Source organism: Trichosurus vulpecula, chromosome 5, assembly GCF_011100635.1.
Source record: "Trichosurus vulpecula isolate mTriVul1 chromosome 5, mTriVul1.pri, whole genome shotgun sequence".
NCBI lineage: Eukaryota > Metazoa > Chordata > Mammalia > Diprotodontia > Phalangeridae > Trichosurus > Trichosurus vulpecula.
In genome coordinates, this window is record NC_050577.1 from 120835759 (window position 1) to 120855999 (window position 20241).

Genomic DNA, 20241 nt, shown 5'->3' on the forward strand with positions numbered 1-20241 from the left:
ACCTAGTTTTTGATACTTTTGCATTTTCTTTGCTCTGATGGTATCATCAATCTCACCCTTTATAGCTCAGTGTAACCAGGTGTTTGAATCCACAGGAGGATAAAGAGAATTAGTTTCTTACTGAATGGAAAAATAAAATAACAAAAATTTAGATGAAGGTAACCATGTTTTTAAAAAGATGAAAACTCTAGGTTCATTAAACTGAATTCATCTACACTGTTTTTTCTTTTCTTCCTTTTAGGAATAGTTCTGCTGCAGGGCTGACTTCATGAATTGTTGACCTCATCCTAACATCAGAACCTCAGATTTTCTAATTATCTCATCAGTACATGGGAGCTGAATTGATTGATAGAGAAACTTGAATCATATGGGCCCAATGGGAATTCACTGTGAAGCTCACATCCAGAAACCTTGCTGAAACACACAGAGCCCTTACTTCATGGGCCCTAATGGTAGCCTTCAGAAGGTACAGCTTCATATGGTCCCCTTCCTTCTGCAGCAAGAATAAACTTTGGGTCTTGGATTACAATACCACCTGTGGAGAAAATGGTATGCGAAGGAAAGCGGTTGCCCTCTTGCCCTTGTTTCTTCCTCCTGACAGCCAAGTTCTACTGGATTCTCACCATGATGCAAAGAACTCACAGCCAGGAATATGCCCATTCTATTCGAGTGGATGGGGATGTCATTTTGGGAGGACTATTCCCTGTCCATGCAAAAGGAGATAGAGGGGTGCCTTGTGGAGAGTTGAAGAAGGAAAAAGGGATCCACAGACTTGAGGCCATGCTATATGCAATAGACCAGATCAATAAAGATCCTGATCTCCTTGCCAATATCACTCTCGGGGTCCGGATCCTGGACACTTGTTCCCGAGACACTTATGCTTTAGAGCAATCTTTAACATTTGTGCAAGCATTAATAGAGAAAGATGCTTCTGATGTGAAATGCGCTAATGGAGATCCACCCATTTTCACTAAGCCCGACAAGATATCAGGGGTCATAGGTGCTGCAGCAAGTTCTGTATCTATCATGGTTGCTAATATTTTAAGACTTTTTAAGGTAGGTAAAAATCTTTAATTTGCTAATCGTCTGGGTTGCAAAAACTTGTAACTTCAATAACAGGTTCAAGAAGAAACTGAAGGGAATGCATTACAGCTTAGCAAAGCAACTGTTGTGTTTTTATTCTAAGGAGTACTTTCTTACTTTTTTATTTTAAGGACTACTTCCTTACTTACTTTTTTATTCTAAGGACTACTTTCATGGAAAATGGAAAACAAGGCAAGAGGTTCTGGATTCCTTTCCTCACCATGCCAACTGAAAGTGTGTTTCCAAGTGCTTTCTTATTATTTCTCTAGCTTAAAAAGAGTGATGAAGGTGAATTCCGGCTCCATTACGACCCCTGATATTCAGGTCCTTGTATCTGTCGTTATGTCCAACTATGGATTGATACTTAGCATTCAGAGGACAGCTTTCTTAAATAAGTTGCTCCTATGTCAACATGGGGAAGAGAGGAGATAGTATTGTTAAATATTAGGACATGTGGGCATGTTAATTGCTTTGGGAATTTTACGGCCAGGTTTGTTTTTTCAAAAAATCAATGGTACTCTGTTCCGTTGGCCATAATAAGTAAGTCAGCGCACTGATCATTGCTGGTATTTTTTTCCTCTTATGAAGAAGGTAGTCATTTGGCATTCTGTGATGTTTAACATGGGTAGCCTTGGGATCTCTTCCACCTTGAGGCTCGTTTTAAATAAGGTACTGGTTCCATCTATAGGAAGGGACATTTTTCATGAGTATAGTATATGCCTAACATATTTATTGCGTGAAACTTGTCTATAGTATATTCTTGGAGTATCAGGTAGTTCAGTTAGTGAAATTAGGCGTGTGTGTGGTATGTTCTGTTGTGGTAGAGTTTCAAATCAGAAAAAATAATACCTAATGCTAAAGTATGAAATAACTCTTTAGGAGACATGAGGTCTATGAGATTATCAATTGTTACAGCCTGAGTATTGTAAAACTTTGCTAACTCAAACTGAACTTCTTCTGTTATAAAAAAAATATCACACACATGATTCTTATTGTCTAAAAAGTTCAAAGTAACTATTGGAAGTCAGGAATTTTAGATTCATGATAATTATTAAGTAACAGGTAAAATGAAAAGATAGATGTGAAACACTTCGAAAATTCTAAAGCCCTATACAATTACCCAGTATTTTTATATTTTGAATTTTTCATTACTTCGCTCATCTTATTTATTAAAGCCCATTATATCCTCATTTATAATGCATATGCCCCTTGAAAAATAATAAAAGTACATTTTCTTAAAAACACTTTACACTTTGACTTTTCACTAATATAGGCAAGACTCCTTCCTTATCTTATTCTGAATTAATGAGGTTTAACTGTATTTCCTTTTTATATTTGAAGTTTTTTCCTACATTAGAATTTTGCCAGGAATTGAAATCATAGTCACATGCTTATAGTTTGAAGAGTTTATTATCTCTCTCTCTTTTTAAAGTTCTGTAACAATGCTTCCTGTTACTTCAAAGACCACCACCATGAATCAGAAATCACACTCACCTGTTCTTTCAGTACCACTGAGGTACTTATCAATCAGTAACCATGCATTTATCAAGCTCCCATTAAATGCCAGGCAATGTGTTAGGCATTTTGTTGTTGCTAACCAGTGGTGGCTGACTTTTTGTGACCCCTTTTGGTGTTTTCTTGGCAAAGACACTAGAGAAGTTTGTCATTTCCTTCTCCAATTCATTTTACGGATGAGGAAACTGAGGCAAACAGGGTTAAGTGACTTGTCTAGAGAGTCACACAGCTAGTAAGTGTCTAAGGTCAGATTTGAACTCAGGTCTTCCTGGTTCCAGGCCCAGCATTCTATCAGCTGTGCCACCTAGCTGCCCATGCTAGGCATAGGGGATACAAATACATTGAATGATGAATTTCCTGAGGGATATTAGACATTCTCTTATCAGCTTATGAAGGGTTTCAATTCAATTTGATTAAACACTTGTTTTATCCTTCCCCTTCTAAAGATCATTTTCCTTGGCAGAGAAAACAAAAGCAAAATATGCCTTTTCTCCACCATCCATTGTTATCACCTCATGGACTCTAAGCAGTGGTCCTATCTCTTCTTTTATGTTCTTGGCTCCAATATCGCTAAGACCATCCTTATTGTTCTCAGCTTTTACTTTTCTCACCATCTACCTTAGCTTGTAATTACTCCTCTCTTTCTGTACTCATCCTCCATTACTTGCCCTTGCTTTCATTTTAGGATCATAGGATCATAGCTCTAGAGTTGTAGGTGACCTTAGAGTCCAGTCCCTAATTTACATAAGAGGAAATTCAGGCCCAGAGAAGTAAAGTGACCTATAGGAACTAAGTAGCAAAGTTGGTCACATGATTCCACATTCAGTGGAGCAGTTCAGTATTCTTTCTACTCTACCATGTTGTCTCACTCTTCTCTTCATCTCTTTTTAATGGGGCTATCATAAGTCCTCTTGACTCTTGTCTCCAGAGGAGAGAGTGAGGGTGATGACTTTGTGCAGCTTGGCCTCACTTAAATCCAGTTCCCAAGCAAGTCAAGACATCACCCTTGTAATCCTCTTAGAACAAAGGCCGAACAACAACAATCTTTTTAACATTGTAAGTTGATTGATGAATTCCTTGTGTATCCACACCAATCTCTTTAGATGGTTCCCCTTCTTTTCCTTAACAAAAATGTATTTATGTGATCAGAATTTCATTTTTGAAACCTCATTGCCAAAAATTCCCTCTTTTCCTCTCATCATCTCATATCATTCAGATGCCTTCCCCTGCTATCTTCTTATTCACTTATGTATCACATGAAGAGATGATCCTTTCTCTTGCCTAGTCAAACCCCTGCATGTGCATAAGTGATTCCATTCCATCTTATCTTCTTCAGCAGCTTGTATCCTCTATCATTCACACCCTCTCACTAACTTCAAGACTCTTCCTGTCTACTGGTTGCTTCCCTTCTGCCTCTAAACATTCCCATGTCTCCTACATCCTTAAACAAAATACTCATTTCATCAGCGGGCCCTGCTAATTATTATTCTGTATCTTTCCTCCCTGTCATGGCTAAACTCCTTGAGAAAATTGTCTATATTCATTGATGCCTCCATTTCCTTTCTTGTCAGTCTCTTCAGAACTCTCTGCAGTCTGGCTTCTGACTTCATTATTCAATTGAAACTACTCTTTCCAAAGTTACCAATGATCACTTAATGGTCAAATCTAATGGTCTCATCTCAATCCTTAATCTTCGTGACCTCTCTCTATAGCCTTTGGATTGTCAATCACTTTTTCCTTGATAATCTCTTCTCTCTAGATTTTCATGATATAGTTTACTCCTGGTTCTCCTCCTACCTGTCCAGCTTCACCTTCTCAGTCTTTTTTCTGGTTCTTCATCTAGTTTGCACCCAATAACCAGGGTATCCCCCAAGGTTCTGTCCCAGACCATTTTCCGTTCTCCCTCTATACTATTTTTCTTGGTCATCTCATCAGCTCTTAGAGATTCAATTATCATCTCTATGTAGATGATTCTTGGATGTATTTATCTACTTCTGACCTCTCTCCTACCTCCAGTATCATATCTTCAATTGCCTATTAAGCAACTTAAATTGGATGTCCCATAGACATCTTAAATTCAATATGTCTAAAACTGAACTCAGTATCTTTTCCCCCAAACATTCCCCTCATCCTAACTTTCTTATTACTGTCAAAGTCATCATCATTTTCCCAGTCACCTAGGCTAGCAAGTTAGGGGTCCTCCTTCACCTCTCACTCTGTTATACCCCCTGTATTTAATCTGTGCCGAGTTCTGTGATGTCTGCCTTCCTACTATTTCTCACATACTCTCCCTTCCCTTCTTTGACACTGCTACCACCCTGGTGCAGACCCTTATTACCTCTCATCCAATATTGCAAAGGGCTGATGGTTTACTTCCCTGCCTCAGGTCTCTCCCAATTTTACTCTGTCCTCCACTTAGGTACTGAATTTATTGTACTAAATTCCAGATCTGAAGATGTCATTCCCATTGTCAATAAACTCCAGAGATTCCTTATTACTTCCACAGTCATATAGAGCAGCCTCTATTTGGCTTTTGAAGTCCTTCATAATCTCGCCTCTACATATCTCTTCAGTCATCTTATTCTTTACTTCCCTTCATATACTCTATGATCTATTGACACTGGCCTCCTTGCTGTTCCTCCAAAAACAAGATACTCCCCGTCCTGACTTCCTCCTTTTTCACTGGCTCTTCCCCCTGCCTGGAATGCTCTCTCTCCTTGTCTTCACCTCTGTCTTCCCTGGCTTTCTTCAAGTCTAAGCTAAAATTCCTCCTTATGTAAGAAGCCTTTCCTGCTCTCCTTCTCAGTATACCTTTCCTTAGAGAATTTACCCTGTATATATCTTGTATGTACATAATTGTTTGCACGTTTTATGTCTCATTAGTGAGTTCCTTGAAGGCAAGAATTGTTTTCACCTTTTATGTCCCCAGTGCTTAACAAAGTACCTGGAACATAGTTATTACTCAATAAATGCCTAACTACCTTTTCTGTGTAATTGTGGAGAAGAAATGAGGTTAAGGGGATAGAGTATCTATAACCACTTGTGAACACATTATGGAACTTATCTAGTTTTACCTCATTTGACAGATAAGCAAAAGGAGACCTAAAGAAGGGAAATGATTCACCTAGTCCATACAAATGGACTTGGTAATGGTGCAACATGGTTCTATTCCATGGCCACAGGCCATGTTGTTTCACAAATGTCGTAAGAGGGACAAGAGATAGCCCAACCTGACTAGTGGTGGGGAGACTCAGCATGTGTGTCTTCTGGATAGTGACTCATTGGCATTATTTTCATATATAAGGGGTGGTACATTGTCATTATAATTCATATTACTATGATGTTAAGTCACAGCATAGGCTTGGTTGACCAAGTACATTATGGTAATCTATTTCCGGGATAGAAACCTCCCAAGTGACTAGCAGTCACTTCCAAATTCATGCCTAAAACACAATATATCCTCTATTCTATAACTGACACCTAAAATACATACAAGTACCTTTAGTACTAAGATCATAAACTACTTTGAGAACTTCCCAAGTAGAGATCTGCATGTCTAGTACTCTATAACTCCTCATACTGATTGCTAATCCACTTTAGAACCCAAGTCAAGCCTCTGATTAATTTCTTTAAAGCAACTTTATGCGACAAGACATAGATTTCTTAGATATCCACCACAAAATTAAGATTCTTTAGAAATCCACCAGAAAATTAACCATCATTTGTCACTCCATTTGGCTAGGGAGAAGTGGCTAGCTCTCCTTAACTTGCATGCAATATGCCCTGGAGGGATCACTTTCTTGAATCTGAGCCCAGAACTATAGAAATCTCTCTTTAAGGAGGCACATTTGGGCTATAAGAGGAAAACTTAGAACCCTTGTCTTAACACTCCCTAGGATTTAGTATGTGATGAAGTTTTAATCCCAAGGCATCAAGAAGCATTACAGTACAGTGACACCTCATTAATTCAAATGTCGCTCATTTGGAATTTGTGATCATTTAGAACAGGCTGGGAGTTCACCTTTGCACTCACTTTGGCTAGATAAATCAATGTTATATCACTAGGGAAAATAATCAAACTTTTTGAGTCTTTTTAAGAGGCTAAAGTTTTTTTCAAGTACTTAAGAAGCACCTATTTATATACAAACACTTCATATGCTAATTACAAAACATCCATTTCTACGTGTGAAAGCAGGTTGCTTTGCTCAGTAACATATTGTGGTTATTGTATGCTTGGAAGTAATGGAATATTTTAAAAGAAATATACTTTGAAAATACAGATCTTTAACAAGTTCAGACTAACTTTCCACCTCATTCTTCTTAAGTACTTATTAAAAGAATATACATTACGTTTGTGACATACTATTTATTAGAGATGATCTCATTTTCTGTTTTTTTCTATTGATTTTAGTAATATAGTTCAAAATAGGGTAGCAACATATATCAATCAATCATTAAGCATTTATTAAGCATCTACTGGATACAGCTAAGAACTAGGTTTTCAAAGACAAAAAAATAAAGAAGCAATCACTGCTCTCAAGAAACTTACATTCTATGGGTGTGCATTGACCAAGTATATATATATTTTTAAATCACTGAAATTAGGTTTCAGTTCTTCATTATAAATATTAGAAAAGTTTCATGGGATTTAAAAACTATTATCAAGGATATTTGGGTACAGTTTATAATTATACCTTAAAAGAAAAGACATTATCTCTTTTTTTGCCAGAAAGTGTGGTTCTGTCAATTAAATGGGCAAACAGGTCCTTTCCTAAGGGTGGGGGCAAAAGGGGGCCTCTTGTGACCCTCTATTGATTAAGACTGCAGTGGAATGCTATTTGCAATCTCATTGCATAATGGAAATCAGGAGGTAGCTGTCATGGTTTCAGAAGACAAATTGCTGGTAGCTGAGACAAATCATAGCCTCCTTTCTCTTCTTACTGTTCTCAATTCACAGCTAATGTGTATCTTACAAACCTTGTTACTTAAATCAGTCTACTCAAGCATTTTAGATAGTAAAAATGAGTAAAAGTGGTAATTTGGGTGACCCTGAATTAGAAAGCATGTTCAAGTGACCATTACTCCTATTATTACTCCTGAGCTATGCATTATTTAATAAAAGAACACAACTTCTAAAAGGGCACACAATTAAAAATAGATCTATACAGCAGCTGCTGTGATTAGGGCCAATAAGGACAGGAATCCAACCAGGCAAGAGTCAAAAGAAAAAAGGCCATGATCTAGACAGAACATTTGGAAATCTCCTTTGTGGTTTGTGTACCTTGACTTTCTGGGTAAGACTGTACTGTATCTGGAGCCAAGTGTCAATCTCAGCCTTAAGTCTTCCTGAGTGACCAGAAATCAACCTTTGGTGGCAAAAGAGCCTAGCTCCTTGAGAAGGAACCAATGAAATAACCAAAGCCTAAAATCATTGCAATCTCCAATTTTAAATTGGAAAAACTAAATATAGGGGCAGCTAGGTGGTTCAGTGGACAGAACACCAGCCCTGGAGTCAGGAGGACCTGAGTTTAAATCTGGCCTCTCACACTTATTAGCTGTGTGACCCTAGGCAAGTCACTTAACCCCAATTGCCTCCAAAAAAAGAAAAAAAAGGAAAAAAACCTAAAATATAAAAACAAATATACATATGTATACACACATAGGATAAACACATTTATGTATGTGTAAATAGTTAGCACTTATGTAGCACTTTAAGGTTTGGAAGATACTTTGCATGTATTTTCTCATAGGACCCTCACTATTATTATCTGTATTTTATAGATGAGGAAATCGAGGTTGAGAGAGGGTTAAGTTACTTGCCCAGGGTCACATAGCTGACAAGTGTCTAAGACAAGATTTGAACTCAGATCCTCTTGATTCCACCTCCAACACTTTATCTGCTACATCACTTGTTCTGGATTCAAATACCCTCCAGATACTTCTCTTATATCCTAAACCATAGCAGAGTTGCCCCTTGCACTGAAGGAGGGAGTTGCCATTGTGATGAAGTCACAGATCCTTTGTTTGGCTTGGATTTATAATTTCATTTGAGTGTGGAACTTTCTGTGTGTAGAGCAGCAACTTCTTTGTCACTTTTAATTTTAGAGACTTGCCTGGGACCCTAAGTGGTTCAGTTATTTGCCCAAGGTCACCTAGCTTGAACCCCAGCTTCTGGTGCATTTGTACATGGGTCAGTGACACAGTGGATAGAGTGCTGGGCCTTGAGTCAGGAAGGCTTGAGTTCACATCTCACCTTAGACACTTGCTAGCTGTGTGAACTTGGGCAAGACACTTAGCCTGTTTGCCTCAGTTTCCTCAACTGTAAAATTGGGGATAATAATAACACCTACGTCCCAGCATTGTTGTGAGGACCAAATGAGATAATATTTTTAAGCGCTTAGCACAGTGCCTGGAACATAGCAGGTGCTATATAAAGGCTAATTATTATTTTGTTGCCTCTTATTCATATGTACACACGCACACATAGACACACACATGCTCCCCATACAGATGAAATCGCAGGTCCAAGTTAAAAAATAGTAGATCTATGATTTCATCAGAATGGGAACTCCCTTCATCAGGTAGATAGCAACCCACTTATAATTTAGTTGATAAATCCTAAGGAGTTGCCCGAGGCTCAGAGACAGTTAGCAACTTGCCCATGATCACATGCTAGTAAGTGTCAGAAGCATTTGAACTATCTGTTCAAATGTGTGTGTGTATGTGTGTGTGTATGCACAGTACTTGTATGCAAGGCATTTTCATAAGCAAATTTTCTCTCTCAGAAGAAATGCTCTTTTTAAAGCAGTTTGCATGACTATATAATGTAAAATTAAAGTAACAACCCTAAAAAATTTCCCATACCTCCCTCAAGGAGAAGGTAGATAAAAAAGTTTTTAAAATCCAGGTTCTGCATTCTTCTAGCCACTTCCAGGGTTTGATTTTTGTAGACAAGACAAGAATCCTTTCTACATGAGTGGGAATTCTGGTTATTGGGGCTGTACCTAGGTGGGGAGCAGTTCTTGATACCTGACCTATCAGACTATGAGTTCCTTAAGGGCAGGGGTCATGTTTTTGCCTTTTCTGGAAGTCCCACACTTTGCACAATTCGCAGAATATAGTAAGCACTTAATAAATGCTTGTTGACTGGCTGAACATTTCTCTCTATCCCCACCTCCAACTTGGATTGTTCCTCATCTCTAATGCAAGGTGAATGTGGGCTTTTTGGATGACTGAATTCTAGCATGTTGTAGTTAAAAAAATTCATTGGATTGACTGAAAGTCTCTACCTTTCAATTTTCCATTATCTATTTGCCATCAAATAAGATTTAAAATGAAATGTTAACTCCTGCTGAGTTTATTGATTAGGACCATTTATCTGTCCATCTAACTAGATGGGCTCAGATGTGACAGATTTACCATTTCATAGCTTATAGTTAATATAGCAGAAGCTATGCAATAAATAATGTGTAAAAGGGTTGGCTGTGTTGAAGTGGGCTGCCACAATTGGTAAGGCTTCTTGAAAGAAAATATATCTTTGTTGAAATACAAAACCGGGCAGGCTGAGAATTCCTGGGAAATATGATATTGTGGTATGTTTCATTTATTTAAATATGCTGATCAATTTTAGTCATTTATAACCACCACACATCCACATTTGGAAAAATTTTCTGGTCTCTTTTTAAAAGGATTTTGGTTTTAAAACCCGTTTGTTTTTGGAAGCAGACCATCCAATCCTTATCCTTAACCTCTGCAAAATTAATAGTCTGGGTTAAGTTAAGTGGGGGAAAAAAGTTTTGCCTGACACTGTTCTATTTACCTAAATGAATCTTTGTGTTTTTTCTTTGTTTTTTGACATTCATATGAGTTACTTGTAAGGATTAAAGGGCTATTTTAAACTTAAAATGTTCAGTTTTTTTCTTAAAGTGAGACATATCATTACTTTATTATGAGGGCCAACTTTGCTTTTAATTAAAAGGGGACAGATAATCTAGAAAAGGAAGAAGGGCTAGAGTCAGGCATAACCTTCCTTTTATGTGTGTACCTCAAAGTGCTTTGTAAAATTTGAGTTTAAATTCTGGGCTTTCTAAGCAACATTGAAAAAAAATTTTTTTTTCAAAAAAGCCCTTACTTTTTGCTAATTGCAGGATAAGAGGATTTATGGCCCAAAGATAAATTCTTCCTTTTGGGTACCTCTGAAATATAAGAGCTGCTTAGATAGCGCTTATGCCTAAGAATTTTCTTTATCAGAATATAAACAAAAAGCAGGATTAAGGGGTATCACTTCATTTAGTACCATCCCACTGGGTTCAGCTCAAGTTTCTCCTGAGTCCATTGTTGTCCTGCTTTTCCCTGGAGCATAAGTAGAAATTTTGTCTACCTAAATTGCTGCCCTGGTCCTTCTCCTTGTATTGAATTAGAGGAAAGGAGAGGGACAAGGCCTATGAGTCCAATATCCTTTTTGTGTTCCCCATCATTGGCTATTTAGGATATCAAAAGGCACCAGATCAGACAGATATAGTGTAATAGCCAATTAAAACAATGACTAGTTAGCCCAATGTTGATTGACAGGCTCAAGTGGCTTGTGGCATTGGTGGAAAGAGGGAGAGAAAATTGGGCTTCTCTTCTTACTATAAATCAGATTTAGGGATTGCCTGGTAGCAATTATACTCCTTCAGCAGGTAGAAACAACTACTGAGTTGGAAGAAATAATTATTTGTAAAATGAGAAGCAATAAGAGTATACAACTTCTTCCTCCAGCTGTCCAAGCCCAGTCTGATAACGGAGATACCAAAGATGGGGGCCGCATGCAGTCAGTGGGCCATGGACCAGATTCAACTGTAATTGAAAAATATTTAGCAAAATAAATAAAATACAATAAAATGTAGATAATATTAATTTGTGGTTTCTAAGTTAGTATGTAGCCCATTGAATTTGACATCAATGAACTAGGTGATCATAAGGACTCAGCTTTAAATCTAGGTTCTTCCCTCTGGTCCCTTTCTACCTCCCTGTTCCCAGACTCTTAAAGAGTCTCTAGGGAATGTTGACAGGAAGATAAAAAAAAACAACACTATTCTATGTAATGAAAAATAGAAGATGGTGAGTGTACAGGACAGTTACAAATAAAGTACAAGAACTAAACTAATTAGTCTGAAGATCAGACTAATGACTTTGGCCTCATTAGCACCACACTGAATCCCTCTGAACTAAGTTATCCTTCCCTGTGCTATCTCTCTCAAACCCACGTGTAGTAGATAATGTCATTTTAACTTTACAGATGGAAAACCAAGGCGAAGATTGCGTGACCTACTGATTACATTTATCTGAAATTCTAAGGCTACTATTTTTTAAGCTACTAAATGTGAGCTCTCCTGAGGTTCCACTTGAAAATAAAATATATCCGTTAAAGAGTTTTTGGTTTCTTTGAAGTTTTTCCATAGAGATTGTTGAGTTCTTCATCAGGGTATTCACAGAGTTCAAAATAAGAGGTTATGGTTGAGAGAAGGTAACCTCCCAACGTCTTGCTGAAACACAGCCATTGGTGGAAATGGACATTTTCTGAAAAGTTTGGCACAAAATGATGCAAGGGCAGAAACTCAAATGCAAACTTGACAAAAAAAGCATATTGTGCTGAGGGAGGACTCCTCTGCCATTTGGGGGAACTAAGTTATCAGAGTTACTGTGATCTGATGATGCAAATGCCAGGAATTCAGAGGCTAATGCAATTCATAGAAGTTAGCTTTAGAGGTCAAATTAAATTTGCTTGGACAACCAAAAATAATGGAACCAGATGACTAGATTATAATCCAAATGATAATTTCCTACCCCAAAGTCCTAGATTGTTTAAAATGTGAATAGTTCAGTTTAGAGGGTGAATAATTCATTGTTATTTTGTCCTCACAAGAAATCTGTGAAGTATACTCTGCTCTTATCCTCATTTACGAATGAGGAATATCAGGCTCAGAGAGGTTAAGTAATTTGCTTCTGGTCACACAGCAAGTAAGTGTCAGAGACAGCATTCTGACCCAAGTCTCTCCTGATACAAACTTTAGTACTCTTTACACAAGTACAGAATATAAGTGTTATATAAAGATTTAGAGGAAAGACTGAGTTAATAACTAAAGACTCAATAGTCACTTAAGGATTTTTGGAGGAATTGACAATTGAATTGAGCCAAGAAAGATGAGTAATGATAATGATAGCACTCCTTCCCTTTCCCCTAAATCATTCTCCAATTCCCCATCGTGGTAAGAAGGTGACCCTTGGTTCTGGAAGTCTTTTCTAGAAGAATGCAAGATTTGACAGGTCCTGACACACTGGAAAGGCATGTACAGGTTCAATGATGGAATGTGATTGTTATCCAAGGATGAATCTAGTTAAGCTCAGAGAAGCCCATCCCATCTTTGGCTATCAGGTGACAACCGATTTTTAGCTATAACAACATATGAAGATCATCTCTGAACTAACATGTGGAGATGTTGTGATTGGCATTGGTGGTGGTAAGGGAGATGAATGAAACCAATGAAATCATGGTCCTTTAGAACAATTGACATGGGCAGCAGTTGTAGTGGATAGAGGACTGGCCTCAGAATCCGGAAGATCTGGCTTCAAGTCCTTCCTCTAATACCTATTGGGTGGGTAACCCTAATTAAATCACTTAATCTCTCAGTGCTGCCATGCAATCGTCTAAGATCATAAATTGAAGAGAAGGTCTTGATCTAGAAGAGGAAGTTACCTACACTGATAAAATCACAGACCTGGTCCAAAAAAGAAAAAAGAAATCAAGGTAAGTAGTAGTTCCCATTTACATAGTGCTTTATGTTTTACAAAATGCTTTCCCCACAACAATTCTAGGAAGTAGATAAAAGGAAGTATTATTGTCTTCATTCACTGGTGAAGAAACAGAGGTACGATTTAAATGGGTGATAGGGGCAGAGAGGAGGGAGGGCTTTCCAACCAGAGGGAAGAGATGATCAAAGGCCTAAAGAGTAAAAGTGAGGCTAGTTTTTCCTCTCTCTAGAGTGACCTCTCTGCTGTTGGCACCCTGTGATCACAAAGAGATAGAAAGGGATATTAAATTAGGTTCCTTGAACTGGATGACTACAGTTCCTGGTAGGCAGGAGGGGTAGATCATTTCCCTATTTGACCAGGGTTAGAAGTAGATGGAGTGAAGACATGCTATGGGGATTTGAGGAAGGGAACAAGAGGTAGAGAAAAGTTTCTTAGGACAGAAGCAGCTTGGAGCTAGAAGGGACCTTAGAAATGGTTCAGTTTAACCCCTTCATTTTGTAGATGGGACAACTGACACCAAACAGAAGTTGTGACTAGTTCAGAGTTCCACAGCTATTCACTGGCAGAGCTGAGGCCAGTCTAGCTTAGTGCTTTTTTTGTTCAACCTCAACTGCCTGTGTCTATAGGGAATTCATTGTTGGCATGAGGAGGAACTGAGCTCAGTAAGCGTGAGAATGATATTTGTCAGTCTTGTTTTTCTGTCTCTATACTTATATATCTTTTTTAATACATGTGTAGTGGTCACAGAATTTGAGTTGGAAAGGATCTCGGAGGCTATTTAGTCCAATCCGTATCTGAATAAAAATCCTGCCCCTCTTCCCCATTACATCATAAACAACAAGTGGTCATCCAGCCCTTATTTGAAAATTCCCTAAGGAGGAACCTACCTTCTAGATAGCTATGGGGCAGCCCGTACTACTTCTGTGTAGCTCTAATCGCTAAGAATGTTTTCTTTATATCAAACCTAAATTTGTGTCCCTGAAATTTCCAAACATTTCATCCCTCTGCCGTCTGGATCTAAGGAGAATGGATCAAATTCCTCTTCTACTTTACAACTTTTAAGGTACCTGAAGGCAACAATCATGAACTTGCTAAGTCTTCTCCAGTTCCTTCAGCCAGTCCTCACATAGCATGATCTTGTCACCCTTCACTCTCCTTGTGATCCTTTTTTTAAACACTTTGGCTTTGTTTTATTCCTAAACACTGGGCACTGTGGTGCTTCTCCAGCTCAATTCCACATGTAGTCCCACTAAAACCAAGTAGAGATTGCTCTTATCTTGCTAACGCTAAATGTGATGCCAACCAACGAAACCCTAGAATTGCATCAACTTTTCATGTTGAACTTGCAGTGTTCTAACCAGTCCTCTCTCAGATCCCAGAATTTTAAGGTGAATGGCTACTCTGGAGTAGCTAGGTGGTATGGCGGATAGGGAGCCCAATTTGGAGTCAGGAAGACTCATCTTCTTGAGTTCAAATCTGACCTCAGACACTTACTAGTTGTATAGTGCTGGGCAAGTCATTTAACTCTCGTTTGCTTCAGTTTTCTTGTCTGTAAAATGAGCTAGAGAAGGAATGGCAAACCAGTCCAGTGTCTCTGACAAGAAAACCCCGAATGGGGTCAGAAAGAGTCAGACATGACCGAACAATAACAGCTCTGTTGCCATGCCTTGTACTTTTGAAGCTGCTGTTTTGAGCCCAAGCATAAGACTTTGCATTTATCCACATTAAGTTTCATTTTACTGGATGATTATTTACAGAAAGAAACAGATCAGTGAGAGTGAAATGTTGATTCTAAATTCCTACTATTGATGCTTCATGCCAGTAAGGAACATCACTGATTTGGGAGGAATTTATGGATATTTTCTTCTGTCCCCATGATCCATCCGTAAAAGGGATGGCAGCATATCTGGCCTAAATCTAAATCAATAGATCGTTAGGAAGGTATATCCTCTAGTTTAGTTAAAAACTTAGAATTCTCAATAAAACAACAATAAAGCTCTCAAAATTCTTTGGAAATGGTTCTTATATTCGTCAATGGTTGAGATATATATATATATATATATATATATATATATATATATATATATATATATTTTCACTTAGTGATCCTGAAGTCTCTTCTCATCTGCAAAATGGGCTTAATAATACCATTGGTATGTACTTACCTTGAAGGGTGGTTGTGAGGATCAAATGATGGTGTATATACTGTTTTGTTGAGTTGTTTCAGTCATGTCTGACTCTTCCTGACCATGTTTGGAGTTTTCTTGGCAGAAATACTTGAGTAGTGTGCTATTTCCTTCTCCAGCTCAATTTACAGATTAGGAAACTGAGGCAAATGGGGTTAAGTGACTTGTCCTGGGTCACACAGCTAGTATCTGAGGACAGATTTGAACTCACAGTTTGTTCAGTCTTTTTTTGAGTCATGTCTGACTCTTTGTGACCTCATTTGGAGCTTTCTTGGCAAAGATACTGGAATGGTTTGCCATTTCCTTTTTCAGCTCATTTTATAGATGAGGAAACTGAGGCAAGCTGAGTAAAGTGACTTGCCCAGGTTCACATAGCTAGGAAGTGTCTGAGGCCAGATTATAAAGGGCTTTAAAATTCTTAAACTGCCTTGTAAATGTTAATTATTTTTTATTAATAAATAATGATTTTATAAATTGATGATAAATATATAGATTAAGTATCCTAAATTAATAAATAGATTTATGATCATGAATCCTTCCACTTAGTGTTTCTATTCTTGTAAATAATTACCACTAATTTGAATGGCAGGGAGGAATATCAAAGCACATTGAGATTATTTGAAAGGAATTTTACTTCCTGTCTTTTTTTTTCTTCTGCCTGTTCAAAGGTAGACAGTGAAGATTCCCTTTATTTTGGTTGGGATTACTTTATTCCATTCATTTTCATTCTGTCAAAGCAGCTAGTATTTTCTGTTGGTGTTTAAACTGATATTTACAGGTAACACCCTGTTGAAAATAAAATAGATTAAGTAGAGAATATTTTTCCCACTGGTTCCTTCTCTAACTAAAATAAAATATCCCAATATCACTACTTATCTGAATATCCCATCTGTCACCTCCATACTAATCTGAACCAATGTCATACTGGGAGCAGTGCAGGGCTGAAGGTATGCACGTGAATCAATATGGGCATACCATGTGTAGGGAATTGGGATTTTTAGCATCAGGCTTCTATTTACCCCCAGAATGCTCCTTGGAATTATGAGGACATAAAATCAAAACCCGTATTTACAGTCAATAACATAATTTGCATTGAAATTTTGGCCTACACTTATTAATGCCATGCATAGCATAAATAAAAACATATAAATTTAGATATTAATCTAATAATCCAAATACTAAAAATTGTTTATAAGTAAACACTATTGTAAAAATCTTATTTTTTTATTTCTTGATGTTTGTGTGCTCAAAGTAGCAAAATGCTTTATTATGTTGAAATAGTGTGATTCTGGGATTTTAGGGGAAACAAATGAAGGGTCTGATGTGTGGTGCTGATTGCCAGATAGTGAGTATTAGCACCAAGGAACCTACAGCCCATTAGGAAATGGTGCATGTGAAAACCCCCAGAAAACTCAATTCTGTGCTTGTTTAAAACATAACTTGGCAGAACTAAATGGCAATATTGTCGTTTCACTGTCCTCGCATGAAACTAATCACATCTACTAATGGGCACATTCAAGATGAATCATCTTGTAGGAATGTTTGAACAAAAATAACTCAAGATTTTAAAACACGGGCAATTTCCCCTAGGCGCCCTGAGCACTTAGGATCTTCGAATCCTAACAATTAGAGCTATTAAAAATGGAAAGGGCTGGCTATGGAGGAGGTGGCTTTCCCCTTATTGGAAGATTTTAAGCAGAAGCTGGATGACTTTCTCAGGGGTGGTATTAGGGATTCTCCCTCAGGTCTGGATTGGAATTGTTGTGGTTTGTCTTTTGTTTTTGAAGAGGACCCATGACCTCATGGGGTGATGTTTTGACTTGTGTGTGGATTGGAATTAAGTGAGTCAGAGTTGCACAAAGCCATCAGTCTCACTCTTTTTTTCCAGAGTCATTGAAGTCCAATGGCAAGACAAAAGTCAGGGCGACTAGTGATAGCTTGGGATGCACTGGATGACCATGGCATCTTCTATGTCTGATTAAGCTCTAAGCTCTCCACAATGCCTACTTCAGCTGCCTTCATGGCGGGTGGAACTAATTGTTCTCATCCTTCGTATGCTTGGGGTACACATCCCCCTAACTCACTGGTGGGTTTGAGGCCTATCTGTTACTCTCAACCTGGTTTAAACTGTGACAAACAGTTTTACCAGAGTGTGGCCACTGTGTATGCAACAGCTTCTTGGAGCTACTGAGTTCTCTTCCAATTCTGAAATTCTTTTCTTCTGTGAATCTTAGCAGTGGATAGGACTTTGGAGATTATTTCCATTCTTTTGCCTAATGCAGGAATTCCTTCTCCAACACTCAACAGATGGTCATCTAGCCTCTGCCTATACCATTGCTAAGGACAGCTTGTTATTTTGTGAATCAGTCTATGATATTTTTGGAAAGTTCTAATTGTTAGAAGGTTCTTCCATACACAGTGCTGAAATCATCCCTGTAGGCTCTAACCACTGATTCATAGTCTGCCCTCTGGAGCAACACAAAATAAATGTAATCCCTCTTCCCCTTAATAACTCTTTCACTGTCTAAAGACAATTATTATGTACCTACCCTCTCCCCTTGCCATCCCAGGGCTTCTCTTTTCCAGGCTAAACATCTACTATTCCTACAGCAATTGTTTGCATGATATGGTTTCTAAACCATTTACCATCCCTGTCAGTGAGCCCTCTTTGGGACACATTCCAATTAGACTTATGTCATCTTGAACTAAATTAAATCAAACTTTCCCTGTCTAATGATAAGATCATTGAGCAACCATGGAAAATTCAGATGCATAAGTAAAATATCTTCAAATAATACAAACTTCAAAGGGATGTGCTTTGGTGAACTTGGGTGTAACATTAGTTATTGTCAGCCTTACCCATATAAATTCCTAAGTCTCCAGGCAAATGTTAGAAAGATTTTGTGTTACTCTAAGGTTGCAGCATAGGCTGAATAGGGAGCCCTATGTTGTCCCCAATGTAGCTCCAAGGAGGAGAGTTTGAGTGGTAGTTTTGTGTGGATTCCAAACTATCACTGGGGTACACATGTATTGGGAATATTTTCCACAGCGGAACTGTGAGTTTTTCCAAATATTTTAAGGAAGTGCATATTTTTCTGTAGTTAGTAGCAGGAAGTGGTGAAAATAACCAGTCTTTAGAAAAGGAATTGAAAACTTCAAAATAAATAAATGCGGTTTGATCCTACTTTTTTCCCACACTGAAATCCCACTATTTTCAGCAGGAATGTAGTATGTGTGATCGTCTAGCCCTGCTTCTTCCACCAACTAGTTACGTGACTTAGAGCCAGTCACAATCACTCTGTGCTTCAGTTGGCTCATTTAGGAAATAATTCAATCAAACATTCATTTATTAAACATCTTTTGTTTGCAACGTAATAGCTCATATTTCTGTAGCTTATTGAGATTTGTGGAGTACTTTGTCTATCAACTATCAAGCATTTATTAAGTGCCTTTTCTGTATCAGGTACTATGCTGAATTCTGGAGATTCAGACAAAAATAAAACCATCTTTGTTCTCAAGGAGATTAGATTCTATAGGGGAGACAACACTTACACATATCTAAGTGTAGCCAAAATAAGTATATATGAGACATATGCGAAAATACAATGTAATTTGTCTTTGGGGAGGTACTGGTAGCAGGGGAGATCAGGAAAGGTATTAGGTAACAAGCATGTGGTATGTGAGCTGAGCTTTGAAGGTTGGTTTTTTTTTTTAAGTCCCCATCTTACAGACAAAGAAATTAAGCCTGAGGGATTGAGTGACTTGCCCATGGTCACTTAGCCTTTGCCAGAGGTGAGATGTGAAATGAATAAGTTGATCTGGATGATTTCTTCTAGGGCACTTCCATCTCTAACATTCTGTAATTCTAAATACTAGACAAAATTAGAACATACCTTTTTGTAATGGCTTTCTATTTCTTTGATTATCTTTATTGTTGCAATGAAGCATAGCAGACCTTCCCTCCTCTCTCTCTCCAATCTATCCTTTATAATATTGCCAGTAGGGGGTCCTGTCACTCCTCTGCTCAAAAATCTTCAGCAGTTTCTTATTTCCTTTGCTTTTTTTTCCTAATTCCTTTGCTTTTCATTTAAAACCCTCTGCCATCTGCCCCTACTTCACCTTTTATATATTTATCCATTTAATTCACTCAATGGGTGCAGTAGATAGAGTGCTGGGCTTGGAGAGTCAGGAATTTGTTGATGTTGTTCAGTCACGTCTGACTCTTGTGATCCCATGGACCATAGCACACCAATACTGCACATGGGATTTTCTTGGCAAAGATACTGGAGTGATTTCCCATTTCCTTCTCCAGTGGGTTAAGGCAAACAGAAGTTAAGTGACTTGCCCAGGGTCACACAGCTAGTAAGTGTCCGAGGCCAGATTTGAACTTAAGTCTTCCTGACTCCAGGTCCAGCACTCTAGCCACTGAGCCACCCAGTTGCCTCCAGGAAGACTTGAGTTCAAATCCAGCCTCAGATACTTACTAGCTGTGTTGCCCTAGGCAAATTATTTAACCTAGGTCTCATGTTCCTCAACTATAAAATGGGGAATCTAACTCTGAAGGTTGTTGTGAGGATTGAGTGAGATAACATTTGTAAAACACTGAAGCCTAGTGCCTGGCACATAGTAGGTCCTTTATAAATGCTTATTCCCTTACTTCCCT

The 20241-nt window shown here is 38.1% G+C and overlaps 1 protein-coding gene across 2 annotated transcripts in view; it reads left to right on the forward strand.

Annotated features, from left to right (window-relative positions):
- Nucleotides 1–546: 546 nt before the first annotated feature.
- GRM8 (glutamate metabotropic receptor 8) overlaps nucleotides 547–20241 on the forward strand; it is a 1025823-nt gene continuing 1006128 nt past the window's right edge. For both annotated transcript variants that reach the window (XM_036760198.1, XM_036760199.1), the window contains exon 1: nucleotides 547–1056. In XM_036760198.1, the coding sequence (XP_036616093.1) occupies nucleotides 547–1056 (510 nt within the window). The remainder of the gene's footprint in view (nucleotides 1057–20241) is intronic.